The 10,320-nt window shown below is 35.0% G+C and overlaps 1 protein-coding gene across 2 annotated transcripts; it reads left to right on the forward strand.

Moving 5' to 3' along the window:
* The first annotated feature begins 659 nt into the window (after window positions 1–659).
* Window positions 660–10,282, forward strand: LOC131781160 (anosmin-1). Of its 2 annotated transcripts, none has more exons than XM_059097803.2 (12): window positions 660–929; window positions 1,166–1,186; window positions 2,639–2,680; window positions 3,606–3,662; window positions 4,105–4,183; window positions 4,834–4,875; window positions 5,303–5,481; window positions 6,301–6,529; window positions 6,652–6,894; window positions 7,129–7,242; window positions 7,756–7,797; window positions 8,651–10,282. In XM_059097803.2, exons 1-12 carry the CDS (start codon window positions 819–821, stop codon window positions 8,755–8,757), a joined length of 1,266 nt encoding a protein of 421 aa, XP_058953786.2. In that variant the 5' UTR covers window positions 660–818; the 3' UTR covers window positions 8,758–10,282. The 2 variants fall into 2 exon arrangements, with proteins under 2 accessions (XP_058953786.2, XP_058953785.2); XM_059097802.2 differs by having other exon boundaries at window positions 700–929; window positions 1,163–1,186.
* Window positions 10,283–10,320: the final 38 nt, after the last annotated feature.

Below are 10,320 nucleotides of genomic sequence, written 5' to 3' on the forward strand. Positions count from 1 at the left end.
GAAACGAAACAGCACTATAAGTAGAGTAACCTCAAATGTAATCTTTGTCCTGTTGAAATCTCGCTGGAACGTGCCCGTAAAATATTGCGTTGTGTTCTTTCACGGTGTGATAAAATTCAAGAACAATGGTGCCATCTCCTGAAAACTAACATTTATTTACATATTGCAGAGTATGAAATTAGACAAAGTAATGTTTGTTCACGAAATCGCTTTCACTGAAGTTGAGAGACTTTCACATATGATCTACTTCCATTAATTGCTTTTAAAACGGAGAGCAACTTGTAACACTTCAAATATCCCGAATGGATAATTGATTGAATTAATAGTTTGAAGAAGCCACAAAATTCTAAAGGGGACACTGGTTTGCTCATCAGAACGAGTAAATCTAGGTAGGATTTGTGTACAGGACTGCGAAATGTGAGGCTATCTCTCTTGCTACTCCATCTACGTAAGTGCGCAACGAAGCTCGGTATTGCCCACAACATTTTTTCTTTAACAGCTCCTTTCTTCTGTATGTAAAAAAAAAAAAAAATTAAAAAAATACACGCGCTTTGTACCGTTTGGTTCACAAATCAGTCGGTCAGATATCTTTCTAATCTGGATCGTGAAGAATAGTACACTTGATCGAATTTTTGATTCTCTTTAAGTTTACCGTTCAGTTACACCCTCTGAGTTCACTTTCTCGAAGTAGCACGTGTTATACTCGCATTAATCCGGGTTTCTGTTATGCTAATTTGCTGCTAATCGTTCTCACCCTTTCAAACTGGAATGTTCAGCACCTCATTTCTTCTTTTAAGTTCACTTTTCCTCTAACTTCTATGAATCATTACGCTATTATACTTGTTGGATTCTTCATTTTGCATTTACAACACAAGAAAAGTTTCGCTTCTGTGCTGTCGGCGCGATGCAGAAGTCGCTGCCTTGCAAAGGTTTGTACTCAGCGATCCGCGAATTTTCCCAAGTGTGTTATGAACCTGTCGGTGAAATCTTTGACAGGTTGCGATCTTGTAACGAGAGTACTTAGGTCATTAATGTTGCAGGTGACAAAGTTTTGTTTTGAACTTCCTATAATTTCAGGAAGCGCCTGATTTCTTATACTCATATTTTTTTTTTCTTCCGTGGTCTTTCGCGCGTCACCGTAACTGCGTGGAAATGTATTCAGCAGGAGATCGAAACACATCTCAATGTAAGTATACTTGTTTTACTTGCAGCTTATGGCTTTCTTCATGCACTAATTTAAGGGATTGTTTCTCTAAGTGTTCTAAGATGCAGTTAAGGAAAAACATGTCGTACCAAAAAAACCGTGTACTCAAGTGAAAAGTTGCAAACTTTTACCGGAGAATCGTTGACATGTTTAGGAACGTGTGTAGATGTAAGCAAATTTGTCTAAAAATTAAAACAAACCCATAATTTTTCAATGGGGAGAGTAACTTTAAAGAGAACAATTCAAGAAGACCGTAGAATGAAAAAAGGTATCGACTCCGAATAAGGTTATTTTGTAGCGTCTAAAGCGTTTGAACTTATGCAGGACATGAATAGCAGTGTTTGTTTGTACACCAACTCCAAAATTTGCATTTAAAGTTAAGCGCTTGCATTCTATTTTAACGCAGCTAAAGATTTAAGCCCTTCTCGTCTTTTCTCACCGTTTAATGGGCACAATTAGTAAGTAATAATGGATTTTGGATTAAAGATTATTAATATCTCTCGTGCATATGGCGACATACGATCGAAAAACCAAAGTTCATCCATGGATCATTATTATGCAAATGTTGATTTCTCGTCTACTCCCTTATGTTTTAATTTTCATCTTTTCTTCTGCTGAAATATTTTCTTATAAAGTTAAGCTGGAATTCATCTTTAATTTGTATTTTTTTTGAAAATTGAAGAAGTGTTGTATAACACAAATGTGATAAGGAATGGTAGCTAAATTTAGCCATGGCATTCATGTTTATCATATTGTTTCATCATTGTAATGAAAAATCAAATAGTTTTGGATGATAATTTCAAACCCCTTTTGATCTGTAAAGTAGTTGATATCTATTCTCTATTTTGATTGGGGAGCATAAGGAAAACAGATATAGCACGGGAGTGCAACTTTGACGAAATAATCCTCCCTAAAATCGCTTTAACAGACCATCGGCTTTTAGCGAATTATCGGCTAGGTGTGATATTGTAATGCGATTGATCGACAAAGAAAAGCTAAGTGATACCTTAGAATTTTTAAATTTCGTTACCCTTTTTTCTCGCGGGTGGTGATTCACGGATACGGTTACATCATGTTTTGTTTGAATGGTTTGTCAATGGATAAGTATTCATCAATTGCCTCCTTAAATTGTGTTTCCTGTGGCTCGATATCTGCTAAGTACCACGCTTACTCGCGTGAATTACAGTAGGAACATAGAACCCAAATACTCAACCGCTCTAATTCTCTTCTTACTCAGCAACATTTTCTAATTATTTTAAGATGATAGTATGAAATAGCTTGTGCTGTGGATGCAGTGTGTATGGCAGTCTGTGTTGCTGCACTTTGAGAGAAGTACACCCCACCATTGCATGCCCCACCCTTTGTCTGATACACTTCTTTAAAATTTGGACAACACACAGTTTCTAATGAGTAACTTATTTTGTCTCTGTTAAGGTCACATGGATCTCTGAATGTGTTACAGAGGGCTGTTCAGCAGTAAGTTACTTATAATGCACATTATTTTTTATCACTTAGTACAGATAAACATATGATTTGGAGTGCAATTTGAAGAAATTACAAGTGATTAATTTTTTTTGAAATTACCCAAAAATGTAATGGTGCAGTTTAATTGTTTGGTTGAGTGTAGTTCTGAGAAGGACTGTTTTTGGTTGTGGTGACTGACATTTCGAGAACCAGCTGAGTGGAAGTCATCATCAAGAGTCAAGTGAGTAGTTGTTGTCAGTCCCATGTTGTAAGCTGGTTTGTATTGACTGATTGGTCAGTTTTGCTGTGATTTTATTGGCTGTAAGACTCAAGTGGCGTAGGTCAGTTGTGATTGGTTGGTGTTGATCTGTTGGTAAAGTTAGGTCATTTTGTTTGGTTCGTTTGCAATGTTAATGCCCTGAGTGAGTCGTTTGTATGGTGCTGGTATTGGTTGACACCTGTTGAGGAGAGACTGTTCTAAGTTAGTTAACCAGCTTTCCAGAGGCAGTCGTAGCTGGTAGCTGGTGCTGTAGGAGGACTATTGCCCTTATTTTACACTGAACTACCCTTTTCTGCACTGAACCTTAATTTCTCTCAGCCAATCAGAACAAAAAAATTATTTTCATGTTTAATGTTATGATAGGAGTATCATTCTAGCCAATTTTTTGATCTAGTAAGATAATATACTTTGAAGAAACATTGAATGAACAATAAATGAACATTTAAGTACAAATTTATGGACAAAATTTCAACTTTGTGCATTGTTTGAGATGTATGAGCATGCTATAATTTTTTAACATAGAATTTGGTTGATTCACTGTGCAGGACTGTTCTCAAGTGACAAACTTATTTCAAGATGGCTGTACACTTTTCATGTATAAATATTACACCTTTCCATTTAAATTGATGAAATAATTTTGTCATTTTTTTCTGTTAGTGTATGAAACCATGTGAACAAAGAAAGAAAGAAAAGCTTTCATGTGCATCCATATGTGTAAGTAGTAAACTCTTTTACTTGTTCACTTGTTCACTTGTTTTGCAATGCTAATTTTGTAACTGAATGGATGATGAAGCAAGATATGTTTAGAATCCATTCACGGGAAGTTAAAGTATTGCAATAGTTTGAATAGTCAGTATACTTGGAATTGTAGATCAGGGTATGAAGTGTGACTGCCCTAGAAAGGTTTAGTCCTGAGAAAAACTATTGTTAGTTGGAGAATAATTCTTCAAAACAATCTGACTGATGTAACAGTATATTTAAATTACTTCATGGATAAATACAGAACATTTTTAAATTTATTTCATATAAATACATTTTGGTGAATGATAACAAATGAAATAAAGGGAATCTGTCACTATTTAGCTCATACTTTGGCTCCATTATGTTTATTATTTATGTCAAGTATCTGATCTTTGTTGCTATATTTGTGTTTTAGGGGTCACCTGTGACACCAGTGAAGGATAGAAATGCATGCACTGAGTCTTGTGGATTTTTAAAATTGATGCGCACTGAGGGTAAGATCAACATCCAAAACACTTAGATGTAGATGCTTTTATCTCTTAGCTGAAGTCAGGCAATTGGGATGACTCTCTAGCAGAGTGCATGCTAGCTGTCATCCCCATTAAACTTTTAAATGGGTCTTTGAAAAGTAGCTTTTCTAAGGACTTGACTTAATATAGGACAAGGTTCACTGAGGTGTAATAAGAAAGCGCTTTTATAACTGATCTGCGTCTTCAATAATGAGCAATTATGGGATGACTTCACTCAAAAACTGGATCAACAACTGTTCTATTGTACCTTTCATAAACAAATTATCTACAAAAGAAGACACCTCTGAGTTTGTAAAAGTTTGAGAATACTACACAGATAAGGGGCTTGAAAACTAGGCAGACTTTGAACTTGACATGATCAATGCAATATATGTTGCAGAAATGTCTTCATGTGTTATATATTGTTTAATGATTGAATGCTCTCTACTTCTCAGATTTTTCATAGTAAGTCTAATGTATAATTATTATATCAGTGATTGTGTCAAGGCTAAATGTTTGTCAGTAAAAATCTTAAGGTCATCAGTCTATTATGAAATTGTCAAGTATGATTTTCCCTTGATTCAATAGTTAATTATGACAAATGACTATAAGTGACTAGCATTTTTGTCCAGCAGGTGGTAACTCTTCCTGCCCATTGGGATCAACAAAAAGTCAATGTATGTTTTACAGTTTGGTGAACTTTGTGTGTTTACTTTGCAACAGAGCTAACTGTTATTGCAGACGAGATTTTACCTGCCCAATAGACCTTCCTCACTAGGAAATTTTAGCTGGTTTTTTTACCCCCATAAGTAGTTCTGACAATATCTTCACTTGCTCACCATCCACAGTTCAAAACCTTATATATTCCTATGAAGTGTGATTATTATCTTTATTAGATTAGCTCTGTATCTCCCTCCAGCCACATATTGAAAACAAATATTGAGAGAAGAATGGACTCCAAAATCACTGAGATATACAAAAATAACAATAATGTAAGGAAATGGCTCAACCAAGACTTAATGCAAACAAGGCTGTGGGGTGATTTTCCAATGACTGACATTGATTCTACAGTTTTATAAGCTGCAACATTCTTTCTAACTACAGGTGTGTTGATGCAACCTGAAAATGTGGAGGTCTCTATAAATGATCATTTGCAGAAATTTTCTATCAAGTGGAATGGATCATGGCCAACTGCAACAGTTTTCATTGTCTCAACAAGAAAGCAGATAAAAGGAAAACAGTCAGACAAGGATGCTTGGCAGGACTGGGAAGAATCAATACAGGTATTTAGTTTATTTCAATTGAGAAAGTTGATAATTGACTGTTAATATAGATATACTGTCAGTGATAAGGATGAAAACAAAAACAATAAGGCACATATCAAAAGTGACTACTCTTGCACAGTGATAAGTTATTTGATACAATTGCTCTTTAAAATACATTTCCTATGAGGCAATTGTTGAATTATCCAAAACATTTTCTCCTCAATGCCTTCAACTTTCCAATCGAGTTCTGTGGCAGAAAGGTGGCAACAAAGCTGCTTGTGCATGAAAACATGATGCAGATGTGAGTTGATTTCACATGGCCATGTGACAAAATAACTTCTTCTTGCATGCATGTATACAAAACCTTCATGGTGACAATGTCCTGTGCAGGTAATCTGCCATGCCTTAACATGCAGATATAATAGTAGTGATGAAACAATTTTGATAGTAATGATGATAATGATAAGGAGTGATGTTATTTTTTTCACAAGGGTTGGACAAAGAACGAAGGAAAGTTCTCCATGTGGAATTGAAATGTAGACTGTTAGATAATGTCCTGCCTTTTTTGGCTCTGATCCTCTACCACTGAGCTGCAGAGAACTTGTTGGTTAGCTCAGTCATCCTTTGAAGGAAGATGATAACTAATGCTGTAGAAAGTAAAAACCTAATTTACCTGCAGGCATGGCAAAATGAATAACATAAATCACAAAATATCTGTCCATATTATATGTCAAATTATCCGACAAGTTGTACCATTAGATAATGACAACTTACACTGTACTAGTAATTTGTCAGGATTATTTGTTCTCATTTAATTTATATTGTTTGTTATGGTAGACTACACATACTTCAGTGGAAGTTGAACCCATGCCACTGTTTTGGCACCAGTATAAAGTGGTAGCAGTGACACAATATGGTTCAAGTGCCTTCAGTATCCTAAGTAAACCAGTTTTTGCAGAACCACAAAGACTACAGCCACCAAGAGATTTCCATGTGGTGTCAATGTACACTGTCAAAGGCCAAGCTCAGGTTGATGTTTCATGGAAGAAGCCAGTTAATACCATTGGTAAGACTCTTCTCTGGGCAGAAGATTTGTGTCTCTAGTAGACTGAGAATTGTTTAAGTACTTTAATTTCTTTTATACAAATGTTGTATACATGTAATTATTTGTTGTTGTCTTCATCACAGCTCTACCCATCCACCGATACAGACTGCAGTGGAGCCTGAGGCCAGACGTCCATTTGGAAGAATTCATAACTTTGCCAGTCAGACATGAGAGATTAGGGGGGACAATCCACAGGTTCACAATAAGCGACCTGCAACCCAATCGGACATATGTGCTTGAATTACAAGCAATCTCCCGCTACAATAAGAAAAGATTGAGAAGCCACCGGGTGTCTCTGAGAATTCAAACACCTGCAGTGGCAGAAGGTAAAAAATTATTGATATAAAGAAGAAAAGTAAATCACTGGCAACATGCCATTAACATTGTACAAAAAAAGAGATCCTTATCTGACAAAGGTGCTGTACTTTGACTACCAGTATATATTATTTGTCAAAATTTAAGTTTATGTTACTGGTATACATCAAACTTTGGCAAAAGACAGTAAATGGTGATCATCACAACTACATTATCTTTTGATCTTATCAACTTTTTCTGTTCAGTTAAGAAAAACAAAGGAATTAAGAATAGTGAGAAATGGAACAAGATTATAAATATAAAGAAGAAAGCAACAGACAGTCATACTGGTAGACCCACAACAGTGACAACGATACCTGGTAAGTGTTAACAGTAATCGGGGTTCATTATCCTTCGATTCAAGACTGCTCTTTGTTTAAAATAATGATAATTGGTTAGTTCTGCTCTGGTGGATAGTGTTTTTGCATGCAATGATTGGCTATTTTGGAGGTGATTAGCAAACCTATTCTCTGTTGGGCTGCTGCATGATGAAACAAAATCCCATGTCAACAGTTTAGTTTAAATGGTTAATTGAAATAAAATAACCTGCACCTGGTGTCCAGAATATTTTCACATGTACATGCTGTGGCTTAGTTTTTCATGTGGTCCAAATTTTATTTGTATGCTACTGTTTTAGTTTGAAACAAAGGAAATAAAAAAATGGCAAAAGTATATAGTTTGTAGGGTTATATAGGTTAAGGAAATTTAACACAAGATATTTAAACCTTTTGGTAATATTTTACTAATTCAAAAATAAAAAAGAGGTAACTGGCAAATCATAACTAATCTTTTGAATGTTATTTGTGACCAAAAATGTTTTCAACATTTTACAGGAATTAGTTTAGCAAAGATGAGGTCAACTCATCAGTCACAAGGTTGGTGTTCACTCTGTTTGAATTTGTTTCACATTTATTTGGATCTGTTAAATGCTAAAAGGAGAAATTTCTTCTTTAAGTTGTTGTGCTGATTTATAATTATGATGCATGTGTGTGTTGTTCAATCCCAGCCTATCCTAACCACTGTAAGAAATTCGTACAATCCCTGTGTTTTTTGTCATTTCCATCACAATTGCCTGATACCCATAAATTTTGCTTTTAGTTGTATACTCCTGGCATGAGTGAATATAAATGTTTAGTGTGGGTCATGTAATGTCTATCCTCAACAAAACAGAGTGCCCCTGGCTTCTCTTAGGCCAAGGCCCAATAGTTTAATCAAAGTCCTTGAATTATTTAACTTTATTAGCTTTCAGGGATGTTCACTATATAATGTTTTTTCTTACTTTGGTTTTGCCCAATTGAAGATCAAAGTGAGAAGTCTGTTATGTAAGAGAGTTCAAAACCAAGTTCATCTTTCCCCTCTGAATTTGCATAAACTGTCTCATCAGAAAATCATCCAAGACCCTTGAAAACACACACAGGCCTCCTGTAGAGGGGACAATTATTTTCATTTCAAAATGATGATTAACATTATTTTATTTCACTGGATACCATCTGTTTGACAATCTCTCTTAATTCATTCTTTATTATATTTGGGTAACAGGGGCTAAAAGTAGCAGCAAAGTGTGAGAGTCATGGGGGTAGTTTGGGTTCTTGAAGCAGGAAAGAGAAGGGAAAATGCAAAGGCTCATTCATCATTAATTTATATAAGCAGGCTGCTATCATTATTGAAGTTGATTCTCAAAATTTCTGTTTACAGACACTCACCCTTTTTTTTGCTAATTCTTTTCAGTCCCAAACTCTACCTTCAATGCTGAAACACAAAATAGTGCTGCTGGATTAACAAGTATAATTACAATGTTACATGTGGGAATAGCTTGGATTGTTATCATGTGGTAGCTCTAATCTGGTCTTTTAAAAATATATTGTACATGTAGATAGATTTTCACCATTCATACTGAAAACTCTTACTCTCCAAGTGAGCTGGGATTTTCCCTAGACCACGGTTGACTTTTCCACTTAAAACATAGAACTGTTGACATCTGTTGCATGATCACTGCAAGTGAAAAGCCTGCCACAAATTCTTGTAATGCATGTACATGTAGTGTAAACCACAACTGTTCAGTTTTGAAGTTGTAAATTGATTGGTGTAGCTTTATGACTGTTTGATAAAAATGGTGTTATATTTGCACACCCAGCCCTGAAATCATTTATTTGAAGATTAATTGCCTAGAAATGAGGCACATCAGGCTAGGTGTTTAAAGTGAAAAATTTTCTGAGCAAATACCAAGTAAGAGAGAAATCCAGGAAGATGTTGACTGTTTAAATGGTTCAAACATCACAGGTTATATTTTTATAAACAGAGCATCACTATATTTGTATTTATGACCCAGTTTATATTATTACCGGTATATTTTGTATTTGAAAATTTCACTTCATGTTTCAGGCTTTAGATACCATTGTTTGGATTTATTTAATAGAAAAAGGAAATTGGTTCTTCAACTTGTATGATCAAGCACTGAAATTTTGGTTGGATTATTTTCCTTTTTTTGTGTTAAGATAGTAGAAACAATTGATGTACTTGATGTCTTTCATAGAAAGCCATAAGAAAGCTAAAAAATTATGCTGCATGAGGGCTGTGCTGTATGGCACAATCTCACTGCTGGGCAGTGCACCGATAGTTTACAATTCAAATTTTACATGACCTGCAATAGGATTGCTAAGTATATATAATATTTTTTTTAGCTGGAGCTTTCATAGAGATGTCAAAACATCTTTTCTTTGTTAAGAAGTACTAAAATAGGACAGTTTTTTCTTGCTATAAATACTAATTACCATTTGGACTACCAAGGTGTAAGGAATGGTTCATAATTAGACTGCAGAGCCTGTTAATTAATAGATTGATTCAAAAATATCTTTTCAAGACTTTTTCAGGGTCATTTTGGGACAACTATTATCTCTATAAATACGAGAGAGCCGCTGTTAGCAGTCTTACACAGTAACGAGCTACAGTTCGCTACATACTTTTGTATTGTTTTGTTTTATTATTAGAGAAAAGTCCAAAGTTTTTTTTTAAGTTCTCCAAAAATTTGCTATGCTTTTGCGTTTTGTATGACAAAAATAACTTTGGAAATTGATGTACACTTGTTATTTTATATATTTACAAAAAAATTGTTGGAAAACAGAAATAGTTTCAGCAACTAAAGATCTACTTTTTGTATGTTCTTGTGTGTTGGTGTTGTTGAGGAATGTATTCCGGGAATCGAAAAAGCGCATGATCTCCGTCCAAAAATCATTTGACTTTTACGTCTGTGACTATGAAGAAGATATGGGAAAATAATACTTACGGCGGTGTAAGATGGCAGAGTTACATGTGTATTATATGTTTAAACTCTCCATTTTGATCGAAAAAAATAAACTTGGTAACCTGGCCACAGTAATGACGTCGCAAAGTTAAATGGG

This window comes from Pocillopora verrucosa, chromosome 5 (assembly GCF_036669915.1).
Source record: "Pocillopora verrucosa isolate sample1 chromosome 5, ASM3666991v2, whole genome shotgun sequence".
NCBI lineage: Eukaryota > Metazoa > Cnidaria > Anthozoa > Scleractinia > Pocilloporidae > Pocillopora > Pocillopora verrucosa.